The sequence below is a fragment of the Humulus lupulus genome, chromosome 2, assembly GCF_963169125.1.
Source record: "Humulus lupulus chromosome 2, drHumLupu1.1, whole genome shotgun sequence".
Lineage (NCBI taxonomy): Eukaryota > Viridiplantae > Streptophyta > Magnoliopsida > Rosales > Cannabaceae > Humulus > Humulus lupulus.
This window is the reverse complement of record NC_084794.1, coordinates 284,924,221-284,943,025: the sequence shown is the minus strand read 5'-3', so window position 1 is coordinate 284,943,025 and position 18,805 is coordinate 284,924,221. Positions and strand designations below refer to the sequence as shown.

The 18,805-nt window shown below is 31.6% G+C and overlaps 3 protein-coding genes across 3 annotated transcripts; all 3 read right to left on the bottom strand.

The window, feature by feature from the left end:
• Positions 1-3,668: 3,668 nt before the first annotated feature.
• Positions 3,669-4,898, bottom strand: LOC133816756 (uncharacterized). The gene is made up of 2 exons (XM_062249080.1): positions 4,400-4,898; positions 3,669-4,321 (listed from the first exon to the last, which is right to left on the bottom strand). The coding sequence occupies exons 1-2, from the start codon at positions 4,709-4,711 to the stop codon at positions 3,881-3,883; spliced, it is 753 nt and encodes a 250-aa protein (XP_062105064.1). The 5' UTR covers positions 4,712-4,898; the 3' UTR covers positions 3,669-3,880.
• A 5-nt stretch (positions 4,899-4,903) lies between these two features.
• LOC133815615 (uncharacterized) lies at positions 4,904-6,297 on the bottom strand. Its single transcript, XM_062248432.1, has 3 exons — positions 5,627-6,297; positions 5,252-5,500; positions 4,904-5,144 (listed from the first exon to the last, which is right to left on the bottom strand). Exons 1-3 carry the CDS (start codon positions 6,295-6,297, stop codon positions 4,904-4,906), a joined length of 1,161 nt encoding a protein of 386 aa, XP_062104416.1.
• A 6,264-nt stretch (positions 6,298-12,561) lies between these two features.
• Positions 12,562-15,670, bottom strand: LOC133819602 (polygalacturonase At1g48100). Its single transcript, XM_062252887.1, has 6 exons — positions 14,971-15,670; positions 14,699-14,866; positions 14,562-14,606; positions 14,231-14,438; positions 14,028-14,109; positions 12,562-13,376 (listed from the first exon to the last, which is right to left on the bottom strand). The coding sequence occupies exons 1-6, from the start codon at positions 15,508-15,510 to the stop codon at positions 12,872-12,874; spliced, it is 1,548 nt and encodes a 515-aa protein (XP_062108871.1). The 5' UTR covers positions 15,511-15,670; the 3' UTR covers positions 12,562-12,871.
• Positions 15,671-18,805: the final 3,135 nt, after the last annotated feature.

Below are 18,805 nucleotides of genomic sequence, written 5' to 3'. Positions count from 1 at the left end.
TAATTTGTATGCTGAGTTTTTCTTTTCTCCTCAATTTTTTCTGTTGAATTTTGTTTTTACCAATTTGCATGTTTGATTGTGGTATTTACGTGATAAAAATGGCTGAGTTGTTAATGATGGGGATGTCTCCATTCAAAATTGGTCCAAACAATGTTGTTGATATGAGAAGGAAGATGGCCTTAGAATTTTGGGATCATGGGTACAAGAGGAAGCACGGTCATGAAACTCCAGCAGAGAACTTGTGTCATGTATGAACACAACAACAAAATATGATTCTCAATACTTTTTGTTTTAAGAATGTTTTTAATGCTCACTGACCCTTGAAATCAAGAGTTGTGGAACTCTGAGTTTTTGTGCTTGATATCATAAACTTACCATATGAGTTTAGCAATGAGAATTACTTCCCAAGTGGTACTAATCTTTAACATATGAGTTATAATTCAAGTCTCTTTAAACCACAATGTTTTAAATTTAAACTACTAAGTTTTATATTTAAACCCCTAACCTTTAAATGTAAACCGTTTGTCTAAAAATTTAAATAGCAATTATTTTTCTTGAACAATAAACATTGTAAACTCCTAACCTTTAAATTTAAACCACTTTCCTATAATTTTAAACAATAATCTAAATGGCATCAAACTTTGAACCACAAGACTAAATGGCATCAAATTTTGAACCACAATGCTAAATGGCATCAAGTTTTGAAAAATAAAATATAAATTTTTATCTGTTAAGCTCTACTTATAAATCAAGTCTCTTTAAACCACAATGTTTTAAATTTTGAACCACAATGCTAAATGGATTCAAATTTTGATTCATAATTAATAAAGTTATATCCATTAAGATATATTTATAATCAAAGTATCTTTAAACCACAATGTTTTAAATTTAATCCAATAAGCTTTAACTTTAAACCCCTAAACTTTAAAATTAAACCTCTTATTTAAAACTTTAAACCCCAGACCATATGGCATCAAATTTTGAACACATGGCTAAATGGAATCAAATTTTGAACCATAATTTATAAATTTTTATCCATTAAGCTATATCTATATTCCAAGTCTCTTTAAACCACTAAGCTTTAAATTTAAAACACTAAACTTTAAAATTAAACCTCTTTAATCGCGATTTTAAAAAATTTATCCATTAAGCTCTATTTATAATCCAAGTCTATTTAAACCACTAAGCTTTAATTTTAAACCGTTTTGCTTTAAAGTTAAACCACTTACCTAAGAATGTAAACCTCAAACCAAATGGCATCAAATATTGAACAACTAGGGTAAATGGTATCTAATTTTGATCTCAAAATTAAAAGTTTTATCCATTAAGCTATTTTTATAATCCAAGTGTCTTTAAACAACTAAGTTTTAAATTTAAACCGTTAAGCTTTAAATTTAAACCCTTTACCTAAGAATTTAAACCACTAAGCTTTAAATGTAAACCACTTTCCTAAAACTTTAAACCACAATGCAAATGGCTTCAAATTTTGAACCACATGGCTAAATGGAATTAAATTTTGAACCACAAGGCTAAATGGTATCAAATTTTTATCCATTAAGGTCTATTTATAATCCAACTCTATTTAACAAACTATGTTTTAAATTTAAACCCCTAAGCTTAAAATTTAAACCCCTATGTTTTAAATTTAAACCACTAAGGTTTAAATGTAAACCACTTGCCTACAACTTTAAACCACAATAAAAAAGGCATCAAATTTTGAACCACAACTCTAAATGGAATCAAATTTTGAACCCTTAAGCTAAATGACATCAAATTTTGAACCCCAAGGATATATATTATAATATTTTGATCCAAAATTTAAGTATTTTTATCCATTCAGCTCTATTTATAATCCAAGTCTCTTTTACCCTCAATGTTTTAAATTTAAACCACTTGCCTTAAACTTTAAACCCCAAGGCTAAATGGTATCAATTTTTTATCTATTAAGCTCTTCTTATAATCAAACTCTATTTAACCAATTATTTTTAAATTTAAACCACTAAACTTTAATTTTAAAACCCAAACCTTTAAATTTAAACCTAATTTCTTTATTCGTCAAAATTTTTAGACCAGAAGTTGTTAGTGGCAAAAAAAAAAAAAAAATTATATATTTTATTTTTAGGTGTTACTGTGCGCCGCGGCCCATATTGAGTAGAGCCGCGGCGCCCAGTGACAAATAATTGCTATTTTTTGTTTCATTCTGAGCGCCGTGGCTCTAATGTCTAAAGGTTCTGTGCGCCGCGACGGGGAAAATGGCACTTGCCTAAAGGCTTTATAATCCAAGTATCTTTAAACAACAAAGTTTTAAACTTAAACTGTTAAGCTTTAAATTTAAACCACTTGCCTAAGAATTTATTCCACTAAGCTTTAAATTTAAACCACTTTCATAGAACTTTAAACCACAATGCAAATGACTTCAAATTTTGAACCACATGGCTAAATTGAATCAAATTTTGAACCACAAGGCTAAATGATATCAAATTTTTATCCATTAAGCTCTATTTATAATCCAACTCTATTTAACAAACTCTATTTTAAATTTAAACCCCTAAGCTTAAAATGTAAACCCCTATGTTTTAAAGTTAAACCACTAAGGTTTAAATTTAAACCACTTGCCTACAACTTTAAACCACTTGCCTACAACTTTAAACCACAATAAAAAAGGCATCAATTTTTGAACCACAACTCTAAATGGAATCAAATTTTGAACCCCTAAGCTAAATGACATCAAATTTTGAACCCCAAGGATAAATATTATAAAATTTTGTTCTAAAATTTATGTATTTTTATCCATTCAGCTCTATTTATAATCCAAGTCTCTTTTACCCTCAATGTTTTAAATTTAAACCACTTGCCTTAAACTTTAAACCCCAAGGCTAAATGGTATCAATTTTTTATCTATTAAGCTCTTCTTATAATCAAACTCTATTTAACCAATTATTTTTAAATTTAAACCACTAAACTTTAATTTTAAAACCCAAACCTTTAAATTTAAACCTAATTTCTTTATTCGTCAAAATTTTTAGACCAGAAGTTGTTAGTGGCAAAAAAAAAAAAAAATTATATATTTTATTTTTAGGTGTTACTGTGCGCCGCGACCCATATTGAGTAGAGCCGCGGCGCCCAGTGACAAATAATTGCTATTTTTTGTTTCATTCTGAGCGCCGCGACTCTAATGTCTAAAGGTTCTGTGCGCCGCGGCGGGAAAATGGCACTTGCCTAAAGGCTTTATAATCCAAGTATCTTTAAACAACAAAGTTTTAAATTTAAACTGTTAAGCTTTAAATTTAAACCACTTTCATAAAACATTAAACCACAATGCAAATGGCTTCAAATTTTGAACCACATGGCTAAATTGAATCAAATTTTGAACCCCAAGGCTAAATGGTATCAAATTTTTATCCATTAAGCTCTATTTATAATTCAACTCTATTTAACCAACTATGTTTTAAATTTAAACCCCTAAGCTTAAAATTTAAACCCCTATGTTTTAAATTTAAACACCTTGCCTAGAAATTTAAACCGCAAGCCTTAAATAAATAAGATTAACTGATAAATTTGTCATAATTTAAAGATGATAATCTATCATCTTTTATAACCTTTTTCTGTCAAATTCATCTCTCACTAATATCAATTCCTATTTTTCATAAATTAAATAGATAATAATATAATAAAAAACAAATGTACTTTAATAAATGTATAAACATTCTTATCCACAAGTCCACAACGCAACAAATATGTATAACATTGCATCTTTATAGTCTTTAGACTGCAACAGATAACAACAGTTCATGCTTTCATGCATAATGCACTGTACTCAAGGACAATAATCAATCTCAATGATCATGATATGTATGCAATTCACAACTCAATGTTATCCTTATTTTAGAATTGGTTGGCTTTTACAATTCTTTCTATTATGCCCCAATATTCCGCAATTTCCACACTTGATTGTTCGAACATGCTTGGGAAATTCTCCTGTTGATGGAATTCTTTTTTTCTTGGGACGTCCTTGTTTTACTTTGAATTTTGGAGCTTTCATGCTATCTCCTATAATTTCATCTGGGACACTCCAATCATCTTTATCTGGAAGAGGATTAATTGATCCTGCATATGTCTCTTTCAAAACAGAATTTTTATACCAATTTGAGCAAAATTTGTACTTGTCCAAGTACTTGCTTTCAATTGTTGCAATAGCATGTGCACATGGAATTCCCTCTAGTTGAAATTCATTACATGTGCACATATGTTGTTCCAAGTCGACAACAAACACTCGATCACCATATGTGACACTAGATTTCATTGCATCAATTGCATCTACCTGTGAAACAATACAATTATTAAGCAATAAATTTAAAATACAAACAAAAAGAAAATAAATGTAACTTTAATAACATACCTTCATTCGAAATGCCACATCAAGTTTGATCTCCATTTCATCATTTGCCCATTTTGTCACCTCAACAAATTGGTTAATTGCTGCTTCTTTTCTTGTTGAAAACCATCTTTGAAGCATCTCTCTTATAGCTTCTATTAACGACGTTATAGGCAATTCTCTCGCATGCACAATTGCTGCATTTATAGATTCGGCAATGTTACTTGTAAGAATGTTATACCTCTTCGTTGGAAAGAATGGCCGAGCCCATTTTTCTGGTTTTGCTTCCAAAAGATAAGTAGTCATTTCAGGGCTAATTTTCTGTAATTCAGCCATGGCAGAATAATATTCTTGAGCTGAGTACGCTCTTGAAGCAGTTTCAAATATGGCATGCACATGTAATCCCCTAAACTTAGTCCTTAGATTTTGCTTCAAATGGTAAAGACAAACTCCATGATATACACCAGGATACACTTGTTCAATTGCATTTTTGATGCTTTTATGCCTGTCAGATACTATGCACAAGTTTTATCGTTCTCCTATTGCTTCTTTTAGTCTTGTAAAGAACCATATCCATGCATTGTCATTTTCTGAATCCCCAATTCCAAAGGCGAGAGGAAAAATTTGATTGTTTCCATCTTTAACACAAGCTGCATACAGTGTACCTCCACATTTCGTCTTTAAAAATGTTCCATCTACCACTATAACTGGTCTACATTGCTTCCATCCATCTAATGAAGCCCCAAAAGCAATAAACATGTATTTAAACCTGTAAAATTTAAATAAAAAAACAACTAATTCCTAGAGATGTAAGATATGGATTGTAATCATTAAAGCCTTTAATATAGGAATGCGAATCATAAATATTATTCATACCTGTTTTCTTCATCTTTACATACTCTTGTTATAGTTCCTGGGTTGGCCAACTGTAGCATATACAAATATGAAGGCAACAATGCATAACTTTCCTCATTTGACCCTCTAACATCATCAGCTGCAAGTGTTTTTGCTCTCCAAGCTTTATTGTATGTTACACCTACCCCATGTTCATCTCTCATGTCTCTTATTATTTGCCTTGGTCGATAGGTTGATCCTGGGTCACGAAACTTCTCTTTGAAGTAACTACTGATGACTTTTGCACTTGCTTATCTATTTTCAAAATTTCTGTGATTTAAGGAGCATGTGTGGTGTTTATGGTATTTGATAACTCGAAAGTAGTCTGATACTTTTGAGCTTCTTGCACGTACATACCAGCCACAATTCTCATCTATGCATTTTGCCCAAAATGCTTCTGAACATGATTTTTGAATTCTGTACTGAAAGTGTTTCTTGATGGCTATTTTCGCAAGTGTGTGTTTTAGATCAGTCTTATTCTTGAAAACATAATTGAGTCTTATGACTTCAATCTCCATATTCGGCAACACATGGAGAGGTGATTGAGCTTCTTGCCCGTGTTTTGTAAATTTGTTGGATTCTTGTGTTGAGGCGCTCTTCATCTTGCTAGTGCTTGCAGTATTTGTATTGGGGTCTGTGAGAGTCAAACTTTGACTTGTTGCATTGCTTGCTAAAGCAGATGGAATGCTAGCTTCTCTTGGCAAAGAAATGGTTTGATTTCTCTGTTCTACTTCAACGATGAGAGGACATTTTTTCAACTCTTCCACAGTCTTGTTCAAGTTTAGATAAACTTGTAAATTCTCATCACTTTCTATCTTCATTCCTTTGCTTGTATCCATATTTGCATCAAAAATCAAGTTTGTTGAAATCAATCTTTCATTCAATCTGAGCTCTTTGTATATCTTGTTTACCAATTCCTCATACTTGATATCCTTTTCCACCATCAATATTTTCACTTCATGATCAATGTATTTGTTGTTTGCATTCCATCTTCCGTTAAAAACTACAAATAACATTATCTTATCCATTCCCTGCAATAAAAAATAACACAACCATGAGAGCTTATTGCTTTATCTTGGATAGAAATTAAAAAAAAAAAATCAATTCAATATACTTTTTGCCTTAACTTCACTCATCTCAAGGCAAACACAATTTTTGCAAAACTAAGTGTCAATAATATTTGTGACTCAATAAGAAGAATCAAAGTAATGCAAAAGATGTTTTATCGTGAAGATGAAGATAATAATGTTATTTTACAACAAAATTTAAACCTCAAACATTCAATGGCTAAAAATTTAAACTAATACTTTCATAATTTACAACATTGTTCTTAAAATTAGGATTCAATGTGCTGAACAACAAAGACATATTTTTTAGGATGCTGGAAATAATTTTGGCAAGAGAAATGGATCTCAAAAAGAAAATGACAGAAATAAGACAAGTTGAAGAAGTGCTAAAGCAAAGGCTGGTCTCATCAGAATAACAAGTATACTGCATGGGAGATGAAACAGAAGATGTTCGGGAAAAATTGTTTGTGGTGGATAATATGGCTGTGGTTTCAGTGGGAATTTCAAAAGAGTTGTTGGGTCAATTGCAGACACTCCAGGTAAGTTTAAAAAGTTCACCTACTCGGCTGAGATCAAAGCTGGAAAGCAGCAATGCAAAATTTAATGACTTGCTTGTTACATAGACAAACAAACTAAAATCCAATTTGAGAGATGCTGAAGATAAAATAATTCTTGCCAATTCAAAAGCCGTTTACTTTGGGGTGATAAGGTCAGATTGCTTGATAAAGAGCTGAAAGAATCTGAGTTTCTGCTGCTGAATGCAAAGTATTCTGCAGATTGGAGTCAGGAAGAGCTTAATGCTCTATGTTGCATAATCAATGAAGTACCATCTTGCACTTCTATAAGACCAAGAAAATGAATAGCAAAAAGTATATATATTGTGTTGTTGGGAAACAAAGAAAATCGCTAAAACTCACTTACTCATGACATATCCATAAAAGGAATTAAGAATGCACTTTCGAGAGAGTTCTAGAGAATCATATAATAGTTTTTAGTTACCATTTTTATTACATATAATAAAAATAGTTCATGATCTTCCAAAAGTAAATAGATGTTATTCTTTGCATAAGATTTTTTGTAATGTGATAGATCTTTCTTAGGTAATAACAATTATATCTTAGTTTCCAAATCCAATAATGAAATTTCTCAAGAACAACTTTATTAATAACAACGAAAGATTTACAAATGAGCATATGAGAGGCTCAAACTCTCGTACCACAGCCTTTTTCAAGAGGGCTGATATCTCCACCAAAGTTTAAATTATAAATCAAGTATATTTAAACCCTTAGTTTTGAAATTTAAACCATTAAGCTTTACATTTAAACCACAAGACTTAAAATTTTAACTACTTTCCTTAAAATTTAAACTGCAAGTCTTAAATATCTTAAAATATGAACAACTAAACTTAAATGGCATCAAAATTTAATCCACAAGGTTTAAGTTTTATTCATTTAGGCTTAAATTATAAACATACTCTATTTTAATCTATATAATGTAATGTATGAATCTAATATAAAAATTTTATAATTTTAAACCAAATGTCTTAAAACTTAAACCACTATTTATAAATCTGAACCACAAGGCTTAAATGACATCATATTTAAACCACAATTTATAAATTTTTATTCATTTAAGCTTAAATTATAAACCAACTATCTTTAAACCCCTAAGTTTGAAATTTAATCCACTAAGCTTTAAATTTAAACCACAATGCTTAAAATTTAAACCACTTGCTTTAAAATTTAAACCGCAAGCCTTAAATGGCTTAGATCAAATGTTTCATGGCATTTGTTTGGTAAATTGTAGACACCCCAGCTAAGTTTGAAAAGTTCAGCTACTTGGCTAAAATCAAAGCTTGAAGGTTCCAAGGAAGAATTGAAGGCTAAAGAAAATTATTTGAGCAAGCTGGAAAGGAGCTGTAGAGTCCAAGAACTTTACTTAGCTAAGACAGATAATAGTATTATAGTATGTTTAGTATTATCTTTGTAACTGTGGATTTTTGGTTCAGACCGGGAATTATTTTGGACACTCATAGTGGTACTTATAGATTTTCTAAGTTTAATCTATAGTTTAAGAATATTAAGTATAACCTAAGGTTTGATTAATGTGACTAATATTAAGGATTATATTTATCATACTATAAGGTTTAGATATCAACCAATAGGATTTTAAGCACATGTTATGAATGGTGATTAAGGATTAAGTATTTTTGAGGATTAAATTTAATAAGGAGTAAAGTTTGAATGTTATAGGGTCAGTCAGCAGCTTTGAATACGTTGAGGGCTTAGTCAAGGCTGTTTACCCCATTCAAACTTAGCTAAAATTGTGTAATTTCGTGTTTAAATATTCAGCGTATGCCGATATATCGCAGCTATAGGGGGCGATATATCGCAGCACGTAGATACGGAAAACACGAATCGATGCACGGTCGCCTCGGGAACAGTGGTCCAGGCGATATATCGCCTATAGGGGGCGATATATCGCCTCCACCAGCATGTTTTCAAACACTTTTGAATTCTTTTCCTTTCAGCCATTCAAACTCCTTCAACAGTCCAGCATCTTTTGAACGAGTCTTCAGCCTCTGCTGAACGATTATTCAAATGATTTTCACCTAAAAAGCCATTATTTTTATTCAAGTAAAATCAAGATACTTTCATTCCCAAACTCTATAAATAGGACCTAGTACCCAGCCATTATTCACCTTTTGCTCTAAGTTCAGAAGCTGCTAGTGTTAAGTGAGTGTGAGAGTGTAAACACCTGGTTTGGGAAAATCATAAGCTTAAACATCATAAGCTTATCAAACACTTTGGGAAGTGAGGTTCTATAGTATTTCGGTTGAGGAGTAGATTGGTCTTTCAAGTCTTTGAGGTAACCAAAACTCTAGTTCATTTCTGTATTATGTTATTTTCTTTCTCATAGTCTTCTACTCAATCTCTAACCTTAATCTTCATTTTGGTGAGGGAATCTAAGTTCTTGAGCACATAAGTTTCGGTAAGCATGTTTCTCAAATGGTTTAGTCTTCCCATTTCCTTTTCATCTCTTTCCTTCTTTCAACTCACTCTTGTTCATTATGGTTTTAGGAGTGTTCCAAAAGTCCCAACTCAGTCCATTATATCCCGGTAACTTTGGTAAGGAAAATAGGCTAGAATCTATATGTTTATGTTTATGTTATCTTATGTGTTATGTTTTCATATGTTATTGATGTGTATGTTGTAGGCTTGGGCATATGCCCTATTTGACTAACAACACCCCAAAAAGATTGTGGGCATAAGCCTATTTAGCTGGTAGGACCCCACTAATCTCATGGGCATAAGCTTGTTTAGTCTATGGGACCCCAAGTAATAATGGCCATTATAATAAGTGTATTATGTGTTATGATATGTCTTTACGTTTATTATGAAATCTATGTTTATGACTATGTGTTAGATTTTCCTTGCTGGGCATTAGGCTCATTCCTTTCTGTTTATGTGCAGGAAATAAGCTTTAGAGGCGGAAAGATTCGTGACGCTTAGAGGATGTGTATCGATGGTGAATGGAGTCAAGGGGGCCGAGCGTTATTCGATTCAAGGATGTAGTCTTGTTTATATTTTTATGGTTTCAAATGTATTTTCCGCATTTTCTATGTAACCTTTTTTTACTTTAAGTTGTTTTTGTTTTAAAGACGATGGGTACCCATATCCTACTTATTTTATGAAAGTAACCTTTGTTTCCACAAGTCTCAATAAAATTATGGTATTTCCGCAAAAATGTAAGTTTTATGTATAGATTCGTTAATGGTCCAAATAGTCTAGATTAGTGGGTCATTACAGGAGCAATGCAAAATTTAATGACTTGCTTGTTGCATAGACAAACATACTAAAATCAAAATTGAGAAATGCTGAAGATAAAATAATTCTTGCCAATTCAAAACCCTTTACTTTGGGTGATAAGGTTAGATTTCTTGTTCACCTACAATGTGCAATAACATATGCCAAAGCTAGTCAAGATAAACAAATCCTTCTGTATTCTACAATAGCTGAGCAATGAGGGCAGAGAAGCCAGACAAAGGAGTTTTCATTGGAGGGGCGGGAGATTCTACCATTGGAGCATTTCTGTGAGAAGTGTCGGAAGGCATTGAAGAATCAAGAAAGTAAAAGAATCAAGGGAAAGCTGAAGAAGAGGATTAATGTTTTTGGCTGATAGCATTTAAAGAATAGAAAGTGTTTGATAAAAGCTCTGATCAAGTAATGGATTGAGCTACTGAGCTTTGTATTTATAGAGTTTCATTAATACACCAAAACAATTTTTTAACAGCTTTATCCAAACCCAGTTGTTCATTTATGTAAACAGTTATATAAAAACAAACTCTAAATTAATTTAACAGAACCTTAGTATAATATCTAACATAATCATGCCAATCAACGAAAGCTTTCATTGAGTTCAAGCTACAGACCTTCAACTTTAATGTCAGAATAAAATCTAATTCTTTGTTCAAGTTGGCAGCAGTTGTTTGTTTTCTTAGATCAAGGCTTGCTCTATCAAGTACAAACCTACAGAAAATATAAAATCAATTAAACCAACAATTTTGGACAAATAGGTACAAGAATAATGATCCCAGAAATGGCCAGCACACATGTCAAACATCAGACAAGTTTAAGAATTTATTCCAGTATATTTAATTCCAAATCAAAGAGCCAAATGTAGCATTAAAATAAAAACATATAAATCCGAAAATCATATAAACAAAGATCAACAAACTCTTTTTTATACCAGAAATTTATAGTTTACATAGAGGCATTTTATCAACAAACTCCTAGCACTATAAATTTGTGAAAATGAAGAAAAACTCTCCATGATAATAATAATGATCTCAATGGCAGATTTTTTGCAATATCATAGTCACGATTTTATTGAGTAATTTTAACAAACACTTAGAAGGCATTTTAACTTATGTATAATATGGAATATTCAATTTCATTTAACTTCACTAAATTCTTATACACACATGAATGTTAATTTATATGTATGATTGTACAGTTCAAAAAATTTTAAAAGAAATAAAAATTGTGAAAGGAGGAAGAGAGAAAATTAGTCTCAAGCAAGGAGGAAGAACTCACCAAGCAGATTGGAAATCGCTGTGCAGAGGAACAGAAGAAGAAATTTGATGAACAACAGTGCAGTGAAGAGGAAATCGCTGGTGGTGGAGAAATTGTTCGATAGAAGAGGAAGTTATAACTATAAAATCGGTATGGGTATGAGTAAGGGTAATATAGGAATCAGACCTTTAAAGGTGGGTATATTTAGTTAAGATATTAATGCTGGATATATTTAGTTAAGTATGCCTAAAAATGGGTAATTATGAAAAAGACCCGTTGGACGATCACTGAGTCCAAGTTCAAACAAAAGAAGAAAACATAGGAAAGGTGTGCTTTGACTTTGTTAATCGTCATGGTGACAACATGTTTAGTAGGAAGAACATGTGAGAGTATAACTATTTACAGCATCTCCAACGGTCAATTAATAGTTAAATTTTTATTATTTTTAGCTAAAGTTGATTAAATTAATATTTTTTATAAATTTAGATTACCATCGTTACTTTTTTTTTTATTATTAAAATAATATGACATCAATTAGACTAATTATTTCTTAGTAGTTACATTTGGCTAATAAAAAAGTAAATTGTTATTATAACTAGCGAAAAAAGTTATGGTTGGAATTGTAAAAAAATAAAAAAAATGTCTTATTATTAGCTAAAATAGCTAATTCCTTAACACGACTAGCAATGTTTGAGTTGCTCTTAACTAGGTCCCATGAATAAATAAATAATGATAATATATGGAACTAATTTTAAATTACATACATAATTTAGAATAATAATTTGTAGTTATATGTATCTTACACATAAATTATGCAAAGCAACTCTTTAAAAATCACATGTTCCTATTTAAAAAAATATATGTCGTTGAAAATATATATTTTTCAAGCATCACTTAAATGAATTTTAAGAATTGAGTCAGTCTTTGTCTTTTTTTATTTATTTACTTATTTATATCTATTTTTATAAATCCATTTTGTCAAACATTAGATTTTAGCTCTCCAAACAAAGCATAAAAGGAAGATAGTTTATTGCCTCAAAACATTGGTTTTGCTCGTTTAAAAAGGGTTTTATTAATTACTCGCTCGATAACTTTTTTAAAATATGCAAATACCTTGTATCTATATCTATTTGAGCAAATAATAATAAAATAAACCGAAATAAATTAAAATTTCTCATATTACTAAAATAAAAATTACAATGTAGGGTCACATGAATAAATAATAATAGTAATAATAGACCCACTTTAAAATTCACATATATCATCCTCCTCATCACACAATAAGGGGTATATAAGACCCAAATAGGGACGGAGCGCCTAGTAAGTGATGATACCAATTGGAGAAGAGCCCCCTAATCAACCCACAAACAACAATGGTGCTCTTCGGCTCTCTATACAAATACAAGTAAGTATATATGGACCAAAAAACCCAACATATATATATATATGTATAAAAGAAACTATGAGCAAATATATTTGTGGGGCTCGGCCAGAGTCTGAGCTTCCCCTTCTTGCAAGCAACTAATGGGAGGAATGGTGAGAGTCTGCTGAGTCCCATAAGCGTTCCAGCAAAAGGGGTCTTCGAGCAACTCTCCCTCGTGCGGGAAGAGCTCGACATCGGACATGGTGATGTTGGTGCAGGCGACGGCGTCGCTGCAGGCGAAGTGGATTGGGGTGGTCCGTACGTCGTATGTGCCTTTTATGGTGCGGTATTGGATGTCGTTTACGTAGACAGCCGAGGTCTGATTGAGACATTCCTTGGAGAGACAGTAGTACTGGTCCACGTTGATGCAGTTCCTCACATTCTCCATTTCAATATTCTCGAACACTATCCCAGTTACGGAGCCCGTACCACCTTGCCATGTCTTTATTCTCAGCCCGTTGTCTGATTCTCTGATCACGACGTTTCGAACCGCTATGTTCGATACACATGCTTGTGAGTTATGCACTCCTAGGCTCCCAATGCTATCAACCAAAAGAAAAAAAAAATATATGTTTTCTTTAAGTAAGTAAAAAAAAACAACTAATTTTATGGGTTCATTGTTTGTTAATTTCAATTCAATAAAATAGATAAAATAATAAAATATTTTTTTCAATTTTTTTATTTTATTTAAATGGTTCCTTATTCTAATTGAGATTATGAATTTATAAGTTATAATAAAAGTAATGAAAAAAAATATATTTTTGCAGAAAGTACTTAAATTATCTGAATTAGCACTTAAGTATCTAAATTTAATTTTTTTTTTGAAGTAAAAGTACCCAAATTAGTACTTGCCGTATAAATGTTATACTTTAGTACTTTTGTCATATAAAAAATAAAAGTATTATATTTTGAATAATTTGTACATTTTAAAAACAGCAAAAATATTTTAACCCATTTAAAGTGTTTTGATTTATGAAATTATATGCAAATTCTAAACTTAATTTTATTTTATAGAAAAACCATTTTTATATACGTATAAATTTAAATATAGTTGAAAAGATATTTTATTTTTATATAAACTTAATTTTATTTTCTAGAAAACTATTTTTATATACGAACAAATTAAAATATCGTAGAAAAGATATTTTTTTATACATCAAAAAAATGGAAATGCCTTTAAATAATATGGATACCTAATCCCGTGACTTGGCCCACACGTCACACCTTCTATGTCCACGTCAGAACATCCAGGACCAATTGAAATGCAGTCATCTCCTACATAAATAAATATATATGTATGTATAATTAATAAAAATTAATAATATGAAATTAATTAATTGAAAAGGACAAGAGTACTAGTTGGGTAGTGTATATATATGTATATATATAGGTATACCATTGGCTATCATTGAGTTGTATATCCCCACTGATTTAGTATTCTCTATGTGGATCCCATCAGTGTTGGGGCTAAGCTTTGGTGATGAAATGGATATCCCATCAATCAGCACACCTTCACAACCGTCGAATTTCATGTGAAACATTGGACTGTTTTTTATACTTAGTCCTTTTACTGCCAAGTTGGAGCTCATGAAGAACCGTATTAACTGTCATTTAAATATATATATATTCACATTAATAATCCCACTAAAAACAATTTGAAATTGAACTATGTATTTCCTTTAATATAGCTAATAATTAATAACTTCATTCTAAGTAGTAGTACTCACAGCTGGGCTATCACATGGTCCTGATTTTGTTGATCCATTGGGACCCTGAATTTCAATTCAGATTATTATGAATTAGCAGCTTCTTTTTTTTTTTTTTTTCATTTAAAGAAAAAGAAAAAGATGAGAACAAATAATACCCTGTGAGGCTTGCAAGGGAGATCCCACCACTTCTCACCATTGCCTTCAATAGTACCAGTTCCTGTGAAACTCATATTGTCCAGTCTGTAAAACACAAGCCATTGTCTACGGCTATCTGCTTGGGGCCATTCCTCTGGTCCATCTGGTGTCATTAATACCCCATCTACCTGTTTTAACCAACACCAAACACAATCAATTTCTATTCTTCTTCTTCTTTTTTTTAATAATATAAAAAAATGAAACAATTAATTAATAATTAATATGTACTTACTTGGAAAACTAATCCGGGGCTGCAGGGTCCTGAAAATATGGTGGAAGTGATTTTGAAACAGTAGTTAGCAGGGGCCAAAACGACACCTGATTCCACAGCGCAGGCAGCTTTCCATGCCTCTCTGAAGGCTGCAGTGTCGTCTGCTTCGCCATCTCCCACCGCACCATACGACATGACGTCGAATGTGCAGCCGGTGCTGGTCGTATCATCCCCATCGGCTGGTGCTGGTGCTGGTGCTGGTTCTGGCGCCGGGTCGTTTGGATAAGGGTCTGATGGTACGGGAGTGATGGAAGTGCCTGGAGTTGGAGGAGAAGGGTCCGAAGGCACAGTCGGATCATCATTACTCACTGGTGATTGTGATTGTGATGGTGATGGTGATGATGATGATGATTGTGGTGGTGGTGCAGGGACTTCTTTATACTTTTGCTTCTTGTGATAATGAAACCTTCCTTCTACATTATTATTATTACTTGAATTTTGTATAATAACAAGACTCACTGTAATCCAAAAGATGAATAAAAACCCACGAACCATCTCCATTGATCTTATCTTTCTCTGAAAAATTACAAAGACTTGATTTGTTAAGATAGTGATAAGAGAATGAAGTATGAATATGAAGAGAGCAATAACAGAGCGAGGGGGAGAAAGAGAGAGCCTTAAAAGTGGCCTATAGTACGAACTAATTGGAGCAGAGGAGTCTTAGTTTTATACTGAAAATGTTTTTTTTGAAAAAATGTTCACTATGATGTGAGAAGTTGACACGTGTTCTGTTTCTGTTGGTTAGCATATGAAGAAGAAAAAGGGTTTTGGAGGGTTTTTCTTTGTGAAGTGGTCTTCTCTTTTTCTCTTTGTATTGTGTGTGGCAATCTGGTAGTTTCTTCTTTCTTAGTTATCTCTCACTTTCTTTTGTCTATAATGTTTTATTTATTTTTTAATTTATTAGACCATATATGACACCATGTTATGTGGTCCAAAAATCTACCTCAATTTTTTTTTTCACTCTGTCCAACTTAAAACTGTTTTGATACACATAATATTTGACATATGTGCCTGCATGTACTTTCTGCTTTCTACTGATCTCTAGTTTATAAATATATTTATTATAATATATATAGGGGATGTGCAGCTATAAGCTAGGGCAATACTGTTTTAAGCTTGTGATCTAGTTTGAGGTCAGTATTCTCTAGAACTTAGTGTCAATGCCACGTGTCCTTCTCCGTTGCTTTACAAGTTTAAACTCACTAATAACACTTTTGGCGTTGCTATATGGCATCCTAAGTTATATAGTATCTTTTGGTTAACCATAAATTCAAATAAGCTAGTGAGATCCGATATTAGATTATTGTACCATGTCATATTCTTATTCTTGTGGTGTTAGTCATCAATAATACCCTTAGCAATGTGCCTATTAAGCTAAACTCTCAAACACATGTATAAAGTGGGAACTTATTAATTGTGTACATTTATACCGGTTTAATTTGTTTTTGAATTTTTTTGTACTCATGAACAAAGATAAATATATGTCCTCCATAATGATATTGTACACCTCAAAAAAAATCTAGCTATACTTACGTGAACTTGAAAAGAGAACCAAAACTATTAAACAAATCTCTGTACGTACATATATAACTACTTGTAATGTAAATTAATTAAACTACCGACATCCCTTAATATTATATATACGTCCCTATAGCTATATATATAAAAAGACTAATATTCTTTGCTTTTGTATTGGCTGCATTTATTATTATAAACTTATAAGTCCAACTATACAATCGAGTTGTCCCACCACTTGTATTTAGGACATGAAAGATGTGTGTTGTGTACGTACTACATATATATGTATATATATATATATATGCAAGAGAGCAAGAGATAGTGTAGCGTATACGTATATACATTATAAACTTTTTGGAACATATGTATAGGAAGAGAGAGAGAATAATTGAAAATAATATATGATATGATATGATATGGAGAAGAGAAGAGAAGAGAAGAGAAACCATTATTAGTTGGGTGAATGTGTGGGTTTTGATGATGTAAAAGCAAAAATTCTCGTGACTCTTCATTGTTTGCTAGCTATATGTGGCCACGGAAGCAGGAAGGCACACATATATATAGATCAAATAATAATAATATATACAAATTATATATATATATGATATATGATATAAGGTATATAGTACTACTACAACTACTCTTTTTCTCTATCTCTCACTGCTTGGACAATAGAATTAATCCATTCACGGGTTCATTATATCCAAAATAATAATCCAATTTCTATGGTCCATAACTTGTTACTCTCAACCAAACAATTTCCCCCACTTATAAATGCCATGCCAACCCAAGACTAATAAAAGAAACTGCTATAAAAAATTAATTATTATTAGTCAATTTAACAACAAAAAAAAAAGTAAGTACCGCCCACAAAACCTAACTACAAGCCAGCCCACTTTATTAGTTTGTATCTCACGTGATATTTACAAGCATTATATTAATATAAATATATATATACACACACGCATATATATATATATAGATATATAATTTACTGTATGAGCAAAATTCACCTGATTAACTTGCAGAGATCGATAGGGCAGAGCAGCTTGAATGGTGCAAATTTTGCATGCCGATTAAGGCTGGATCGATCGGAGCTATAATAATTTGTGATATTGCCTTACTGTGAATACTGATATAGTATAGATATATATAGCTAGAGAGAGTGTGCGTGTATATATATGTGTATATGTATGTGTGTGTGTGTGTGTGTGTGTGTGAGTTATTGGTTTGTGAGATGGCAGGGGGTTGAGGAAGTGGGGTTTTATAGATGTTAAAAATAAGATAATATTGTCATGGGGAAGATGGAATGAATTAAGACCAAAGTCTGTTACGTGCATGGTTTTGTCTTAATCTGTCACGTGGGACTCAGAATCATACTTACTCTGTCTCTCTCTCTATCTCCATGATCAAAACAAAAGGTTGTGATTGATTGACGACTACATGAACTTTTATTTTTATTTGGTGGGTGAGGATCATTTCAATTTCGTGGCTCTCACCTATGACACCTGTCTTTTTATCATTATTATTATTATTATTATTATTGTTATTATTATTATAATCATAATAATAATAATGAATTAGCTAGGATTTATATATATATAATGAAATAGTAGGTTGAAATCATAATTTTCAGTTCAAAATGTTAACGTAATGGTAAATTTTTTTTTTATAATTTAAAAATAAATTATTAATTTATTCGTTTGATAAAAAAATATTTTTCAATTATTATAAATATTTGTTTAACAGCTACATTAACATTCCTTTTAAACAAAAGAGTACGTTTTCAAAGGGTTTGCATTAATAGTGAATATATGACCCGCAAAACTTGAAAATCTGCTCAACCAGAACCCCAAAAACCTTTTTTTTTTCTTCAGAAAACCTATTTATTTTTGGCCTAATTATTCGATCCGAACCCGACATAAGCCAGCCAGCCAACCCCCTCACAGCGAGCACATCTTCTTTCTCTTTATTTTGATTTTTATTCTCTCATTTTGTCTCCATATATTATATATTGATAACTATATCTAGTATCTATAGGCTCACTTTTAATATCTAATCTATGAAATATATAATGTGTATATGTGTATATGTTCACTGTTTTGTGTATCTATGACTATGTGATTACATATTTTAATCTCAAACTGTAATGCCTCAAATTTCCTAATAAGGTTTAGGACCTTGATTAGGAGGGCGGGAGGGCCATAATTGATTTATTGTGTTATTAAATTATTATATGCATGTTTAGGTGTATTAAATATGCATGTGAACTCATTTT